The sequence below is a fragment of the Pterocles gutturalis genome, unplaced genomic scaffold, assembly GCF_000699245.1.
Source record: "Pterocles gutturalis isolate BGI_N339 unplaced genomic scaffold, ASM69924v1 scaffold12858, whole genome shotgun sequence".
NCBI classification, from domain to species: Eukaryota; Metazoa; Chordata; class Aves; order Pterocliformes; family Pteroclidae; genus Pterocles; species Pterocles gutturalis.
The window spans coordinates 6,997-24,936 of record NW_010123278.1 but is presented as its reverse complement, the minus strand read 5'-3'; the positions used below and the strand labels follow the sequence as shown (position 1 = coordinate 24,936).

Sequence of the window (17,940 nt, the reverse complement as noted above, 5' to 3'; positions counted from 1 at the left end):
CAGTCCCTACAATGCCTGAATGCCAAGTTGATAGGTGTGTGTTAAATTAATTGAATCTTGACCAATTGCAAGAGGATGGCATATTACGTTTTTTGGAAGAGAGTATCAGAAAAAAAAAAAAAAAAAACGAAAAATTTGATATGGAAACAACCATATGGCAAAGTCTTGTTTCCTCAAAATGAAGTTTAGAGATGAAAGGAGTAATTCAGCGATGACGTTCTGTTCTCAAAATGCACGCGGGCATTGAGAAGGCAGTGAAACTTTAACTCTGGCATGTTCAGGTCCCTCTAAGACAGTAATAGCACTAACATCATTCTGCAGTGTATTTAATGCTAATTTGATGCTTTCTCAGCTTTGCAATCTTTCAGGTGGTTTTGTACAAAAACTCATGCAGAAGGAGTGAAAATCACCAGGATAGAGAAATGTGTTTCTGGGTTTATCTGACTCTCCTCATCCAGTTCTGAAGAGCAGTGTTAAAAAAAAATGCATCAGCCAAGGTTGCCAAGAATATTTTGTGCTCTTCTGTACTTGCACATCCCTAGAAAATACACTGCTGACTGCATTTTTTAACCTTTTGGCTATATATTATGAAGTGCTAGCTGACAGGTAGCGCAGTGCTCTTTTCACTGCAAGGCCCTGTAATGTAATCACAGTTGTAAAAGGAACTTGGGAGTGAAGCAACTTGATAATTCCTCGCAGTGCTGTGGTGCCAAGTGCTTACAGGAGAAGGAGGGAGAGGCAACGCCAGGACCCCAGAGATTTATTCTACCCAGAAACAGCACAAGATATTTAAACAAAGGTGAAGTTGTTTGAGGTGCTGGCTGCTTGCTATGGATTGTATTGTAGCCGATGTTTAATTTTGCTTAAAGCAGAGGTAAGCCTGTATTTTCTGTGTGTTCCTGTGATGAGCCTATGTATTAGTCTGATTTAGCAGTGTGTGTTAGTCTGGGGTTCTAACTTTGCAATGCTACAGTCACGAAGGAAGAACCTGTGTCAGTGTGGTACACCTTTGATCTGATAAACTAGAAATTATCTCTAAAGGCAAGTTAGGAACAGTTTTAAAGGGAAATGTCATATCCACCTGGAGGTGCTGCTAGTGGTAAGGTAAAACTTGAAGGGCTTGAAAGTTGCAGTCCAAACAAATAAACCCACAGAAAAGGTATAAAATATTCAGATCAATTAACAGGATGCTAACTGGGAGAAAAGCGAGAGGTCTGTTTCTCAGGCTGCGATGTCTCCTGATTAGTATGCTGTGCTGTTAAATTATTATTCAGAAACTTTTCAACTGTACAAAAAGACGTGTAACATCTTTTTCCTAGAAGATGCTTTCACACCAGTGGTTTTAACAGTGTTTCAATTTACAGTTTTTATGGAAATTGTAAAAAAAAATTGGGCTTTGGGTTGCCATTATGTACATCACATAATTCTCAGGAAATTTTTTGAGCACGTGTAGCAATAGTAAGTTTTTTTCTTAGTGATGTCTTATAAATTGTCTTATTGGTGATATCATCTTGTAAATCATTGTCTTTAAGCAATCATACTGTCACTTCATTGTTTGAATAATAAATACTGAAGTATTTGTAATTATGAAGACTTATTTAAAACAGTCTCAAATTTGCTAAAATCGTAATGGCTGTCTAAAACCAAAAAAAGACAATGCAGTTACTTAAATATGTTGAAATTCTTACAAAGCTAAAATGTTGGTTTAGTTTATCTGAAGAATCTCTTCTACTTTCTTCTGCATTACAGTTTGGTTTTCCCCTCCTGCGTTAGCTGACCGCTGTGTCCCAGCACCCTTTCAGTGGACAAATGTTCTCTCTATACCATATGTCAGTTCTCTTCTAAGGGCTGGCTGGTAATAAACAACACTGTCATGTAACACTGTGTTTTGCTGTAAAAACATTGCTGCTGAGTGCAAACAGCTCTTCTGAGCTTCTTATTTCGTTCTGCCTTGCTCTGTCCTCCAGTCTGACAAAGCCAAGAGTGAGTGCTTGAAATTTTATGAACTGTTTATACAGTAAATAATTTGTTCAAAACATGACTTTATGACTAATTGAATTGCACTGAAACAAGCTTTGAGTTGAAGAACCAGGCATGTATGCCTACCACCAGTTTAATTTACGTATTCTGCTTTGGTGTAGCTCTTTGCATATATGTGAACAAGGTAATTGAGATGCCATGATTTCATATGTTTATAGAGAGTGTTTCATGCAACAAATCTAAATGCAAATGGTTAAGAGTCAGAGTTTGCAAGTTTTCTTTTCAATGAATAACACAGGCAGAAGCTGATGTTCTGCAGTGCACTGGCTAAAATGCCATCAAATCTTTAGTATAACCATTAACAGCATTTCAGTAAAGTCTCCTTTTGTTAGGATTGGTGCTTTTTGTTCCTTTGTCTCTAAATATGTAAGAAAAATATACGATGTATATTGATGGACTAATCTGTTTTGTATTGTCTGAAAATATTTATTGGGAATTAAATTGGTTTGCCAGCAGAATATGTGAGTTTATAAATACAGCTATGAGATTCAGTTTTTTCCAAACGCCTGAGAAAAAAATACATCTTGATAAATAATCCCAGCTGAAGAGCTGAATAATATTTGTAGAAAGTTTTGATATTTACAATAGCATTAATGTTGTTTGTGGATTTGTTTTAATATATAGAAATAGGAAAAAGTACATGATCTTTTATATTTTGATTTTAAGCCTCAGGATCTAACACCGCAGAATATAAAGACCTTTCTGCTGTCTTTGAATATATTGTGTGGTAGTTGGAGGAAACACTTAAAAGACTATTACTGCAATGTTTCAGATGTCTTTTTATAAACAGTATTATATATTCAGGACAGTGTAGCAGAATACACAGAATAGAAAATATAATGGAGCATTGCAGGATATAAAGTTTAGGAAAAAATTGTATTTAAATGTAGGATTTTTTACTATTTATCTTCTGTGCATAGCACTTTCAGTCTTTGAGATCAATCTGATGCTGAGTTCATCTGAGAGATGTACACATGTGATAGAACAAACGCTGTTTGAATTATTTCTTCTTTTCTTTCTCTGTTTTAGAACTATAAACCAAGGGGCACTTTGTCAATTCCTGTGTAATGTATTTTCTTGTTGTTTGGAAGTGCTACACGCAGAGTGAGTGGGATGCTGCAGAACTTGTAGCTCAGCCAGTCTCCAAGCAGCCAAATTTCAGGTTGTAAAAACAGTAACACATGAGAAAGGACCACAAGGAAATATGCCACGTGGCTTTTCTTTTTATAGTTCTTTGAGTAGAGGGTGACCCTTACTATTCCAGCTGGCATAATCTTGGTGTCTCACACAGTCAGTGAGCTGTAGACCTTTTAGGCTTGCTTTGGATGCATGCTCATGCTTGATACCATGAATAATTTGCTCTTGAGTCATGCGATGACATTGCATATTAGTGCCCTTCTTATTCTCCCTTTCGTTAGTGGATTTAGCAATGGTGTATGCTTTGTTCTCTGGACCATTCTTTTGAACCAGTCACGAAGTTTCCATGCCACGTACGCAGGTGCTGCACGTGTGGGAATTTGCTGGGTTTTTTTGGTGCTGATCGCCTAGTTTCCCTCAGGTATGATTCTGGGCAATGCTCACTCAAGGCACCTCTCCCTATAGGTAGTACATAGAAGACCATGACAAGATTGTCTTCTGCCCTACAGAGGTCTCTAACACTGTCCTATTGACTAAGTCACCAAGCTTGTGTCCTTGCATATTCTTGTATGTCCCCTGGCCTCGTCCCCCCCCTCCCCGTGTAATACACACCTTGGCATCACAGGATAAAAGCTTTACTCCAGCAGGTTGTGGTGCAGCCCCTCCCCTTATTTCAGACTTACTTTACTGAAACAAGACCAAAACAGAGTCATTGCCTCCAGGCAGCACATGGGGCCCAGAGGAAAAGCCAGGCCAGTGGTGATGCCAGGTGCAGTCATGCCTTTGCTAAGGGCAGTCATGGATGCAAGTCATTTTGGGCTGTTTGTCCTGGCATTGTCCTCTTTGATTCGAATACCTTTAGAAATGCAAAGCTAGCCTTGAGGTATCTCTAGCAGGCCACCTTAAATCTATAGATACTGTCACTGACGCTTTCTCGCTAATATAATTCTCTTGTCAATAACGTTTTTCTCCTAGCTGCTATGTCTGAAAGGGATTAGGAGGTACAGAAGCTGGAGACATATCAATTGCATTGATATTTGGTGCAAATGTAAGACAGTACACACACTCACAAGCTTGCTTTTTGCTTTCCATCATTACTTAGGTCAGGATCTCCATTAATTTACTTCTGTCTGAGAAAACCAAAATCAGGAATCAGTTTCTTGTCAGATCAAAAAGGAATCGTTATAGAGTATATTTATAATAGGTAGGCTGAAACAGCGCATTGCACACACTCGTCAGTGTGCTACAACAAGGCTGTTGATGAATTGCAAAATGCTTATAAGCTGTGTATGTTTTGTAGCTTCAGGTGGCTGCTTTATGATCCTTTTGCATCAGTTATTAAATCTGCAAAAAATGTTCATCACAGTTGCTCTGTAACAGTTTTTCTCTAGCTTGTACCTGCTAAACTATGTGTTTACCTGCAGTTTGTGCACATCCATCTGCATTTCTGCGCAGAGAAAGCCTTACACGATCGACATAGCATACAGAAGCATACAGACCATTTTGGAGTAGTTTTCACCCCTGAATGATATTCAGTATAGAGACAGTTCATCTTCAGTCTGCACAATTAATGTAGTGTCATTTACACGGTGCAGGCAAATAACTGTAACATTATAAAATGTAGTTGTACGTATCAAACTAATAAAAATCAGGAGCAGGAGCAAGCGTTCTCCAATAAATATCCAGACAAGAGTAGAAAATCTTCTCAATATGTCATAGCATAGATATTGAACTTAAATATTTTATGAACTTACACTGTTTATATAAAGACAGTGTTCCAAGATATATGCAGAACTGCTAGATTAAAAGTAATACAAGATGAAAATGAAAGTTGAGAAAAAATTATCAAAGGCAGGAGTAACACTAGTAGTTGTTCAGATCCCGTATTTCATTATGCAGTCCAGGCAGGACAGGAAGTTGTACTCCAGAGTGACTTCCCATTACTGGGGTACGTTTAGAAATAACAGCAATTCCCAGCTCAGCTGTATTCACCACCTCCTTCCCTTGCAGAACAGAGTTTTGCTGAGAAGTTTACAGGAGTGCACCAATGAGATAAACGGTTCTCATTACTTTTTGTGTTATAAGTGGATGAAAAAAAAAATACGATATGCATAACTGACCAAGGTTAAAACTTCCAAAACCTGTGCAGCCTGTGTTTCGGTGTTCAGTCACGGGCAAAAGCAATGCCCTTTATGCCATAAAACTCTAGATGTGTTTTACCATTCTGTCTTGGGTTACTTTTATGTTGTATTTATGATTTTACTGCAGAATATTAAGACTGAGGTTATAAAATGAAATATGCAGAAGGGCTGTGTAGTTTTCCCAGGAAGCGTTGTGGATATTAGTAGCAGTTCCAAGAAGAGGCAAAAGAATTTTTTTTAATCTTCAACTTGAAAACAAAGTATTGATAAGAAAAAAAAGAAGTGGAATCCAACACAGTAAGACAGAGAGCAGTGGCTTGAAAAGTATTTGGAAAAAGACAATCTGGTATTTGCAGCACAGCGAGATAAGATTGTGGACTTGCTTATAGCCGTGCCCAAGGATTCGTGCTTCGTGGTCTGTGTATTTAAAACGTGTGGTGCAAAGAAGTATATTCAAGCAGTAACATGGATGTTATCCACGGTCATGTAAAATTACTCTTTCAAAACAAACCACTTGCTATTTTCAGTCTCTGCTGTGCCTCAAAGCTAAAATATTTATTTCTGTAATTTAGTGAACGGATATTTTTTACAGTCATTATTTCTATGAATATGTTCTTCATTATGCTTTCCCAACAGCCTGGCTCCAATCCCTAAGTTTCAGCACCCACCATGTTGTCTCTTTCCCAAGTTGTACCAAGGTCATGGTGATCTTGCAGCTGCCATCAGTGTCTCATCAATCCCATGTCCTGAGCTGAGAATACTCCCAGGCAACCCTGTTCAGCTGCCCACATCACATGCTCTACCATGTTATGTCCTTCCAGGCATGCTGGCTGATGGGGCTTGCTCCAGAAAAAAAGGCAGGGGGTGAACTACCTAACCTCACCCACTTTGTGGGATCAGATGGAAATAGAGGCACCCTCAAGCACCAGCGAGAGAGAGGCACAGAACAACATGGTGACAAATGCATAGCTGCTGAACATGTGAGAATCCTGCTTTGGTGTAGGGTCTGCATGTGGGTTATCCTTCCTAGGCCGCCTTTTGATTCACTTTTGGTGCTCAGCTTACCTTTCAGTGTTGATATGCTGCACACACCATCTATCTTTAAAGATAAAGCTTGGGTCCAAAGTGTGGCGTTTGATTTTCTGCCTATGGAGTCACTGAAGTTCCAGCAAATACCTTCTGCAGCCACCTGCACTGCGTCGGAGAGGAGCCTGCTCTGCCTGGGCGCCTTGTCCAGCCTCCTCTGCCTCACGTTTCGCAGCACTGAGTAATGTGCTTTCAGCTGACCAAGGACCAGGAGTTTGGATGAGGTGCAGTGGCCTCAAAACCTCAGAGCTGTTGGCCTCAGAAGGGCGTAAAGGACCTCGGGAAGTAGCTGATTTCTTCCACTCGGAGGCATGTGTTTCTGTGCTCCTGGGTGGCCGCGGGTCCAGAAGGCTTAAAAGGAAAACCACAGCCCCTTTTGCTGTGGGGCTGTCTCTTCTTAGCCCAGTATATTAATTATTTCCCTTTTTTTTTTTTTTTCTTTGGCCATGTTTTCTGCCTGTCTGCTAGCTCCAGAGAGGTTACTGTGCTAACCCCGGGAGAGAGGGAGCTGCTCTCTCCTGTGTGGTTTCTCCCTGCTCTCCCCCAGCTCTGCAGACCCAAAGAGCCAGGGCCAGCTATTCTCCACCCTGAGCAACGGACAGGCTCTGCAGGGGATACCAAATCCAGAGCTTTTATGTGAAGAGAGGTCAAGATATGACAGCTTCAAACATCAACCATGTCCCCATGAAACAGGAAGGTGAAAAAATGTTCAGAGCAATTTGGTCTCCATAGCAGGTGGAGGTGGAAGAAACATTTCTTTTTACAGATGCTCCCCTGAGCAGACTGCGAAAAGGAAGCAGAGACTTCACAGGGAGCAAATGGAGGAGTACTTAAATGAAGGGCAAAATGCAGGAGAATGTTTTTTGCGTGCATTTACATGAAACTTTGTAAAATCTACTACTTCCTGAGAGAAAGTAGTGTTACCCATTGAGTGACAGGCTGAACTAAATGAAAATGAACGGGACACTGAGTTTAAAGTCAACACACTCTGTTACATCACACAGAGACTTTGGTGGAAGTATTTCAGTTAAAGGACTTTGGAACCAAGCGTCATCATTTAGAAACATAATTTCTGCCATGTGACAGCAGAATTCATTGTAGGTCGGCCATTGCACCTGGAGCCCATAAGCACCCCGGTAAAGCACTGGAAGCTGTCCTTGCTCAAGGGTGACGTTAAACCTTCCAGGTGGAACTCAAATTGCATTTTAAAGAATGTGTGATGGAAGCTTTTCCAAATGGATCAAGTCTTTAAACAATTTCGCAAGATTTCTATTACTCTCTAGTGTTCAGTTGCAAGCCTAGACTCTGTGAAGTCCTTCATCTTCCACATGGATTCTCTAAAGAGTTAATTCCACTTAGGCAGTGCTGAGATCAGAAGTTATGTAACTCATTGTTTACTTTGAAGAATTTCTGTGGTGAAAAGTAAGATTTTGCTGGGTCAAAGCACATTATTATATTTCTTATAATAAGTATTTTAGTACTTAACATTTTTCTGTTGAATGCATGAAGAGGTTTTTTTTCCCTCTTTTTTCCTGTGAGAGTTGTAACTTCTTTTGTAATTACCCAACCTAACTAACAGGGTGGCTAGAGACACCTTACCGAGTGTATGGTTAGCAGACACTATCGCAGCCATCCTGTCTACATCCTAACTGTATAAAGGTTATTAAAAAAACACCTAATTTCAAAAAGTCTGGCCTAGCCTGCAGTCCTTGTAAAGAGAAGTCATCGACAGTTTGCAACTGATTATTGAATAATAATGTTCAGGTCAGATCACTGTTGTTGGGGTGAAACTGCAAGGAAAGGCTTTGCTCTAAGTTGTTATTCTAACTATCTCTTCTTTTTCTCTGCTTTCAGAGGCCGGCAACAAGAAACTAAAGAGCACGATACAGAGAAGCACAGAGACAGGAATGGCAGCAGAGATGAGAAGTCGTATGGTTCGACAGCCAAGTCGAGAATCCACTGATGGCAGCATAAATAGTTATAGCTCTGAGGGCAAGTAAGTGGCATTAGAAACATCAGTAATGTAGGAGAAGTTTCTTGGCTGTGTAAGAAAACTTGTAATGTTAACAGAGGTCCCAGCTCTGTCTGAAGGGGATAGCACTGTGTACAGATTCTTCCTCTTGAAACATTTGCAAAAATGAACTGTTTTAGGTATTTAATGTAAATTCCTTGAAATTTGAAATTGGCAGAGAACTTCTTAGGGATTCACATTTTCCCTGTCATCCAGTGAGGCATTTTGTTCATCAAAAGACAACTAATTCAAACCACATTATTCAAAGCAAAACATAGGGGTATTTTTTTCTTTATGTTTGGACTAACTCAGAGTTAAACCTCAGATGTTGTCTGTAAATCCATGTGATATGAAACTCTGTTCAGTAATACTGTATACAAAGAAAGTTTAGTTTGGAGTTGGTCCAGGTCTCTTACTGAGAATTGTAAACCCAGAGTCCAGCTGCCCCATCAGCTGAAATGAGGCAGAAAACTGTGGGGAATGGGGCAGCTGTCTTCATTCAGGGCTGAATGACTCGCTGTGTAGGAAAGGAGAACAAAGGCAGGTTTGACACAAAAGTGCGCATGAATACTCCAGGTCCCTCACAGCTCTCAGTGGGACTTGAACTCATGTGTCAGGGCACTGTGGTCATTTCGGAATTCTTAGAAGATGCCTAGCCACAAAAGTGGAAACCAGGGCTAGGCAAATCCACCTTATAGACCAGAAAAAAATGAGAGACTGGGACTTCTTTGGCTTCATCTTTTTATATGCTTACCACGTTACTGCAATTACTAGTGTATGTTATACGAGGCATGCAGACCTGGGGTAGCCATGGTGGTGCCAAGGAGCTGTGTAAAGGTGCAGTTCCTCCATCATCAAATGATCTCACCACTTTCCATTTTTTTCTGTAATGAGGGTGATGAGACACTGGAACAGGTTGCCCAGAGAAGTTGTGGATGCCCCATCACTGGAAGTGTTGGATGAGGATTTGAGTGACCTGATCTAGTGGAAGATGTCCCTGTCCATGCAGGGGGGTTGGAACTAGATCTTTAAAGGTCCCTTCCAACACAAACCATTCTATGATTCCATGATTATGCTAAGAATTGCAGGAGTCATGTACAAAAAAAAGACTCCATCATGAATATTTTTTCCAGTATGATCCTATGATAAGGCATTATCTTTACCCTTCAGCACTTCATCCTGCCATCCTCTCTCTAGGCTGGAGTGTCAGTTTAAGGGACCCTTCACTCACCATGGTGACGAAGGGCCCAATAAACTGGATCCTGCTAAGGAGGAGCTCAGGGAGCCTGTTTCCCTGGTTAGCAGTATGGGAGAGGTGAGAGTCCAGCACTGACAGCAGGGACCTTTTCAGGGGAACAGCCTAGTCCTACACTCCACCGTCAGAGTGTGTAAACAGATTTGGGAAGGCTGGGTGGCCAGGGTCTGGATCTGGAGGTCACAGCAAGCATCTGGAGGAGAGAAAGTGCAAGGTAAAGCCTTAAATTTTTGACTTGAGAACCAGTCTCTGAGCAAGGCAGTGAAGAGAGCAAACCTGGGAAGTAAACGGGGTGCTTGCTTCTTATTGGGGTGTATAGCAGGCTGGGTGTGCATATTGAAAATTATCCTTTAGAAGTAAGTCGATCTTCAAAGTGAAGTGAGCTGGTAGTCACACTATCTGCATCTTATGTCTTGTTTCTGCCTCCTTAGCTCCTGTGCCTGCTCCCCATCTCTTGCTGCACCAGCGCCAGTTCTGCCTCTGACAATTCTCTTTACCTCTCTCAGCTCTCTCTTACAATAGATTTCTTCACATTTGACCACATTTGTCCTGCTTTTCCTAACCATATTTCTGGCACCAACTCGATAACTTTTCCTATGTTTCTGTCCCAGACGTTTGGTTTGATAGAGTTTACTTGAGTTTGATAGAACGTTAGTTTACAGCAGCTCTGGGTTAGTTCACAGTGAACGAAGAATGTTAAATGCAGAGGTTCTTGTAAGAAAGAGGACCATTTAAGAGGACTTTCTGCTGTATAATCACTTGCCCTATGTGCATCACTGCCCAGTTTTTATAACGTGAGTCAGACACAACTACAAGGTGGTTGGAAGTTGCGTGACTGCATCACATAATCAGGGGTACATGTACTGTGCCAGCTGATCCTAAAATCCTCTCCCTCTCTCCCTCTTTCTTCTGGGCCTTTTTTTGAATGTTAGAAATCATAGAATCATAGAATGGTTTGAGTTGGAAGGGACCTTTAAAGATCATCAAGTTCCAACCCCCCTGCCATGGGCAGGGACACCTCCCACCAGCCCAGGCTGCTCAAAGCCTCATCCAGCCTGGCCTTGAACCCCTCCAGGGATGGGGCATCCACAGGTTCTTTGTTGTCAAAGTGTCACCTTTAACTTCAGATATTTTATCTAGTGTGAGCACAAATCAGTTTGTGATAGCACCTTATGTTCAGACTTCCCCTACATTTGAATAGTGAAGCTGTTCGCTAGATTTTTCCTGTCTCCTGTGAGATTTTCCATCAAAATCAGTGAGAGCTTAACTTTGGTTGCTTGAGCAGTATTTTGTCATCAGTTCACTCTTGACATTACTGTAGGTGAGTTATGATGACAATTAGGAAGTGCTTGTGTGAGTTTACACAGGCTACTTTTCCTTCCTGGTGTGTATACATTATGATACTGACGTTACTTCCAGGATGACATTGTTTACTGACAGCATCATGCCTCATTCTGCATTTCATAATCAGATATATAGCTCAGCTGAGAATTCTGTACATACCTCAGGTACTACATTATGTTCTTCTGCTCGACCCGTGACCTGAGTTTAATGAATTAGAATTAATGCACGTTAAGGTGGATGAAGTAATTCACACTTCATTATTTGTATAGCTAGAGGTATCTGAAAAGTGAGAAGGCTCTAAGGTGAAGACTTCAATGTTAGTCAGTCCACAGGAAAATGTAACAGCTGTTTTGGAGAAAAAGGGCAAAGAAATGAGCAAGGAACTTTTCATAACAGGGGCAAGAGTGAATGGGTAGTGCCACTGCGGAGAGAAGCAGATTTTGTGTCTTGTCAGGCACAGCGGGCGGCTTGAACCTGCATCTCAAGGTTAGGTGAGTGTTGTAGCTAGTGGGCTCATGGCTGAACTAGAGACCTTGAGGTTCTTTTCCTCCTCCGTCTAAAGAAACCTTCTTAAATATTATTTAAGACTAAACTTCTGTGAAAAACTTATTTTTTGGTAAATCAGAGTTTTCAAGTGAAAAGCACTCTGGTGATATTTTGTAGCCAGCTGTAGTTACAGTCAGTCTAAACATTTATGCAGGCACAGTAAGATCAGTTAGTCTTGAAGAGAGGAATGGACTTTTTCCGTCAAACTAACTGGGGTTTGCAGAGAATGTTCAGAGTGAACCCTGATACGTGGAAAGCAAAGCTTTTCCCACTAGATGTTTTTATTAGGGAGTTTTGTTGTTATTTTCTCCAGTCTAATAGGGAATTTCCTTTGAGGGAGAAGCAGTTACAGACTGGTAGATGGCCTGCCAGGTAAGGTGCTATCTAGACTTGGTGCAAGGTCTGTTCTTCGTAATGGTGGTGAGGAAGGCAAAGCTCAGTCTCCCCACCATGGATCATTCTCTCTCTGGTTTTTTATGTTTTTTTCATTTGTTACTGTTTGGAGAATGTGTAGCCATTAAAAAGAAAGCGGAGGTTTTGGAATACAAGAAAGCAGCTTGGAAAAGCACATGTATTCCGTGCTGATGTATTACAGTTCAGTTTGTGTCCCGAAAAGGGTGGGTGGTGTTCACCCAGATGTGGCTACCAGAATATTTTGGCTAGGGAGTGGCATAAAGTTTAGCTCTAATCAACACAAGTACTACCTGCCAGTTTACTGCTTCATTAAACAGCTGCAACAATCAGGTTAATTTAGTCTATACATCTGTTCTCCCTGTTTGTTCTAAGTGATGTGGCTGGGGTTTGGATGTGTGTATGGACAGTATTACAAGGTAAATCAGGCATTCAGGGATGAAGAATGATAGGCTAGAAATTTCATGAGGCTTTTTATGTTTTCTCAGACAAGGTCACTCATAGTTTTTTCATCTGTCAGGCTCTTCCCTGCTTCCAGGGAGCTCCTTAAGCAAGAACTTTGAGTCTGTGTGCAGAATTTCACTGCTCTTCTTTGGGGTCTGTGGGAGACAGCTCATTCCTGATGCTGCAGAACAATTTGTGGTTGCACATCCTGAGCTGCTTGCCTTTTATAAGTAGTACTTTTGAGGTAAATACTGTGTGGCAATAGAAATTAATCTTGTTCTTATGCTTAACCAGCTTTTATTTTGCTTCAGCTTAATATTTCCTGGAGTACGGCTGGGTGCTGACAGTCAGTTTAGTGATTTCCTCGATGGACTTGGACCTGCACAGTTAGTAGGCCGACAAACGCTAGCGACTCCTGCCATGGGTAAGAATAATACGTTCTCCTCTGTTAAATGAACAATAGGACAATTAACTAATGCACACACTGCCAGACTACAGCACTTACAGACTTTTACAAAGCGGCTTCCTTCACTGTAAACGTGAAGGTCCTGTACACAGTCACTGCAATTCCTCGCATGCTAGCATCCAAACCGGGGTGAGAATATTTGCTCCGTTTGTGAAGTGTTGGCTGATCTCATTTGCAATTTGAAGACAGGGGTAGCACTTTGCTTGCCGCTTGAAATTATTGTGGTTTCTCCAGTTGTTGCTCATTGCAAAATCTCAGCTGTTCAGAGTTTATAGTTACTTGCCACAGATTTTTCTGGATGTGACAGGCAGTTTCTGGCCAAACTCTGCACTTGTCCAAGCTTATTTCAGCCTGAAGGAACACCAGAATGTGAAACTTCTGCCCACATTTGCAATGCCCAATAATCAGCTGCCGATAAAGCCAGCATTTGGCATGAAAGAGACAAAATCCCTTTCTACAGCAGCTGCCTGGGGCTGTCTGTGATCTCTGCGTTCCAAACCAGCCAGGGTTTCCCTCTAGTAGCATTAGCTGTATCTTGGTTATGAGGAGGGTGCAAGTGTATAAGGTGTGTAACAGCGCAGTACTGTGTAAGTAACTTTGGAAAGGTTTTTTGGTTTTTTTTTTTTGCTTATATATGATCAATTCTTTGACATGCTTTAGGATGCTAAGTGAGGAGTCCTTGCTCCACTACTTTAACCATACTTCTCCTGTTGGAAATTATAAATGGCCAATGCCTCGATACAGCTGTCTTGGGAGAATCAGCTTCAGGAAGGGCTACTGAGCCCTTCTGAAAAAGGAGAGAGAAACAGAAAGAAAAATTGCAGAAGAGAGTGTTCCCGTCCCAACTCATGAGCAGAAGGAGAGAGGAGCTTTCTTGACAATGCTTTGAGTGCCCCCTAAGGTTAGGGTTGCTGTGTTATTCTAAATTACTGCTAATGCATTAATAAGCACCATACTTGTTAAGTACATATTTTTTTATTATTTTGAAAGAGAATATATTTGTGAGATGATTTGCCCAACATAAATCGAAGTGGCTCTATGGGTATGAATACAAGGGTCTAGATGTCTTCCATTTCTTTATTTTAATCTTGTTTTCTGACTAAATATTTTTCTACAGATTATTTGAGTAATATGTTAATTTTCACTTCTTAGAACTACATTAGTTACTAGAGGCTCATGTTGTGGCCCCAGAAAAAGCAGTCAGTTGTGCTTTTTAACATTTTCAGAAGACTTTCTATGTTGTATTCTTTCACTAGTGACAATGTGAAAATGTTTGTATTACCACTCCCCCTTCTGGTTCCCTGTCGCATGTTTTATTCTGGATGTGCAATATGGAGAAGTGCTCTTAAAAAGGCTTGTTGGAATTTTCCTGTGAACTATTTTTAGCACAACACAGAGCTCTGTTTGGCTCAAGCAAAGTTTGATTGATTAAAAAAAATCTTCCCTGCTGTTCTGTCATACCTAAAGTACCCAGACATAAACACTGCTTTAATACACTGTTAGACAAGCATGTGCAAATCTCATGCCCAGTTAATTTCAAAATACTGTCTTTCTCAACCTGGACCCCAATTTCTACATTTCTTTTTGTGGGAGTGTTTTTTAGACAATCAGAGTTTACATGTCAAATATACTCTCGTGTTTCATAGATACACATATAGTTCGTTTATTGGCACAGGCGTCACATAGCTGCCCATGTCATACTGTGCATTTTTTATTCTAAAAGTGGCCTCTTAGATTTCTACCCGGTTCCGTGATATGTGAAGCCATAAGAGGTCTAACGCTTTGACCATCAGCCCATAGTTGACTTCCCTTGCATCTCATTGATCTAAATCAGAACAGTGCTTGATCTGGGACTAAGCAGGTTACTTTTTCTGCAGGAACTGTCATTTGTCAGTACTCAGGCCCGGAGACAAGTTTGACTATTTAATAGCAAAAGCAGCTTCTTATTTTAACATGTCACATCATTTTATTCACACCAAAAATGGGTCTGGAATATTGATAAAAACAGGAAAATTGTCACCTCTCTACTGGTTGGAGACTTTTGCAGAGAAAATGCCTCTTGAGCTCCTGGAGGGGAGGGCATCATTCTCTGAAGCTGTGCTATGACTCTGCCTTGTTTGGTTGGTGTCTCTGCCGTCCGCTGAGGATCCAGTCAGGCAACTGCCATTTCAGAAGGTTTCAAAGTTAGCCTCCACCATCAGTTCTCTTTCCTGCTACATCAGAGAAGGAACCTTTGTAGGCTTGCAGGCCAAAACTTCCAGGTGAGGGAATTCCTGAACATGAGTTTGGGTTTTAGGCTTTCTGACTGTGGGACCACCGTCAGGGCAGCGCGTGTCAGTGACTGGCACACTGGGGCAGCAGTCCTAGGCAGGAAGGCTCTAGATAATTCACCAGTGCAAAATTAAAGGTGTGATGGTGATACCACAGTGTTGCTATAAATTTGCCTGCCTCCAATAAATTGCCTGCCTCCGTGGATCCCTCAGTATGTATCTTTCAGTCCAGGTTTAAGCATGGAGGAATTGAAGGGATCAGGAGGAGAGGTGACAAGCACAGTAATGCAGCAGACAGGTTGCAAACTAGTCTTTCTGTTTCTCACTCTTATACCCTATGTCCCGGGCCATACTGCGTCTCTAAATTGTGGGCTTCTTTCTTCTCCCTCTCAGGTGACATCCAGATTGGAATGGTGGATAAAAAGGGCCAGTTAGAAGTAGAAGTCATTAGAGCCCGTGGCCTCACACAAAAACCTGGCTCCAAATCTACCCCAGGTAAGGAAAAAAAAACCAAAACAAAACCAGAAAACAAGAGTATGAAATATGCTGATGAACTGGGGATTGGAGATTTTTGAGCTCCTGGTTAGCTGTCACTACATTTGCATTTGTTTGGTGTTCTTTTCAACAAGGAACACATGCGTGGCTGTATCCTTGTTACCAATGTCCCCTTCCTACCACCTTGCATCTGCCAGTTGCATTCCACCTTTCAAAGAATGATTTTCAGCAACTCAACATCTGTTCTGGAAGGAACATTTGCACAAGAATTTCTGCATATCTTAGGCACGTCATACATCTCAGGGGGGCTTTGTCGATGTAGATGAAGTCCTTTATGTTTGTTACACATCAAAACAAGAAATGAAGGGCAGATAAAAGTGTTCTGAACAAACAGCTTAACAGACCCATGTGCCAGGATCTTCTGTACACAACAGTGCTTCAAGAAGACAACAGGTTATGCTAGTGCCAGTATCAATAACTGGCATAATGAATGAGATTTAATACTGTATCATTTTACAAGGACAGTTTTTGAAGTTATATTTATATATAGAAATCTTTATTAGAAGAGATTTATAATCACTGCCACAACCACTACTTACCATAAACCTGGAACGGTTGTTTTAGATAATATTTTGCCAAAATTATACTTTACAACTGCCTTAGGAACTGAAGATGAAAGAGCAATTAATGTCTTTGTTAGCTGAGTGACTTTGTTTTAAATATTCCTTTCAACAAAACACCAAAGTCTTTTGTTTTGAAATATCTTTGACCCCTAAACATACAGGGAGACACCAGAGTAGCTATCAGTGACAGTTAATTCCTGGCAAAAGAAAGTGTTTTTAAAATGACAGACATGAAACAAAATTGTTAGTAACATCTTAGATCATTACATTCAAAGTTTATAAAAATCAATTTGATTTCTTATGGTCTGTGTCATTTATTTTATGAATATAATTGTATCCAGATTATACAGTGAAGATAGTATGTGTCATTTTCTTTTTATTCAACTTCCTTTTAAGACATTTGTCCTTCAGCTCAGATACGCAGGGCAGAAGGTTTTAAGTCCAAACATAAAATTCATGGTGTTCTGTTTGCAGCTCCGTATGTCAAAGTGTATTTATTGGAAAATGGAGCATGTATAGCTAAGAAAAAGACAAGAATTGCACGGAAGACCCTTGATCCTTTGTATCAACAGACACTGGTTTTTGATGAAAGTCCACAGGGTAAAGTCCTTCAGGTCAGTTGCTTCTTAATCCCATTTTAGGCTATCATTTGGAGAAGCACTTGCATGTTTACTTAAGATTAAGCAATATGCATAAGCTCGTTCCAACTCACTAAGCATTTATTTTTATAAATACCCACAAACAGGTCCCTGTGGCTTGTGGTTTCAGACCTGCAAAATGTCTGGCTGTATTAAACATTTCTCTTTTGTTGACTCTCACTCCTGTCCTGCCATTAGGTTTTCCTTCAAGAGGGAACAATCATTCACCCTTAAGAATAACATTTTCCTTACACTACATGTAACTGCAGGAGTGAACATACAAGCACAGGTTTGGGGACAATGCTGAACCTGTATTTTATGTTCTTCCAGGTAATTGTTTGGGGAGACTACGGCCGAATGGACCACAAATGCTTCATGGGAGTTGCTCAGATCCTTCTGGAGGAACTGGACCTGTCCAGTGTAGTAATAGGCTGGTATAAATTATTTCCACCTTCATCACTAGTGGATCCAACCTTGACTCCCCTGACACGCAGGGCTTCCCAGTCATCTCTGGAAAGTTCAACTGGGCCTCCCTGCATTAGATCATAGTAGCAGGTGCTGTCTAACAACAACGTCACCCAGGATAACAATTGGAACCAGATATTCACATGATCAAAAAACACTGATGGAGAGAGATAATCACTTCTGTTTTTTGCTTGTAGTAGTTATCCAAAAGTATGTCTGTTTGTCGAGAGATGGCTTGAATTGACAGAACAAAGGTATATCACATATGGCCAATCTATTAGCGGCTATCACCGATGCTTATAATGATCCAAAAAAAAAAAAAAAAAAAAAAAAAAAAAAAGGAGAGCGAGAGAGGGACCTTTAGATTCAACCTAAGTCAAAGATGAGCCAAACTGGAAGCTCTCACTCTGTTAACAATGTTGTATTTTTCACATTTTGACAGAGCCCTCAAACAGTGTTACCTTCCTGGTGTTTCAACAGTTTTTCTGTAATTGTCACTTCCACTAGTTTTTTGCCATGTGATTCTGCTAATTTTGTAGAAGTCCTCACAACGCTAACAGAGACCCTT

At 40.7% G+C, this 17,940-nt stretch overlaps 1 protein-coding gene across 1 annotated transcript; it reads left to right on the top strand.

The window, feature by feature from the left end:
• Positions 1 to 723: 723 nt before the first annotated feature.
• LOC104459945 (regulating synaptic membrane exocytosis protein 1-like) lies at positions 724 to 17,706 on the top strand. Its single transcript, XM_010077849.1, has 6 exons — positions 724 to 738; positions 8,261 to 8,400; positions 12,727 to 12,839; positions 15,545 to 15,646; positions 16,744 to 16,883; positions 17,238 to 17,706. Exons 2-6 carry the CDS (start codon positions 8,312 to 8,314, stop codon positions 17,454 to 17,456), a joined length of 663 nt encoding a protein of 220 aa, XP_010076151.1. The 5' UTR covers positions 724 to 738; positions 8,261 to 8,311; the 3' UTR covers positions 17,457 to 17,706.
• Positions 17,707 to 17,940: the final 234 nt, after the last annotated feature.

What these genes read in the sequence shown, in the direction of transcription:
- LOC104459945 (XM_010077849.1), top strand. Translation starts at nt 8,312, where the DNA reads ATGGCAGCAGAGATGAGAAGTCGTATGGTTCGACAGCCAAGTCGAGAA. An exon ending in GCTAGCGACTCCTGCCATGG is followed by an intron (nt 12,840 to 15,544) that starts GTAAGAATAATA and finishes TCTCCCTCTCAG; the next exon opens with GTGACATCCAGATTGGAATG. An exon ending in TGGCTCCAAATCTACCCCAG is followed by an intron (nt 15,647 to 16,743) that starts GTAAGGAAAAAA and finishes TTCTGTTTGCAG; the next exon opens with CTCCGTATGTCAAAGTGTAT.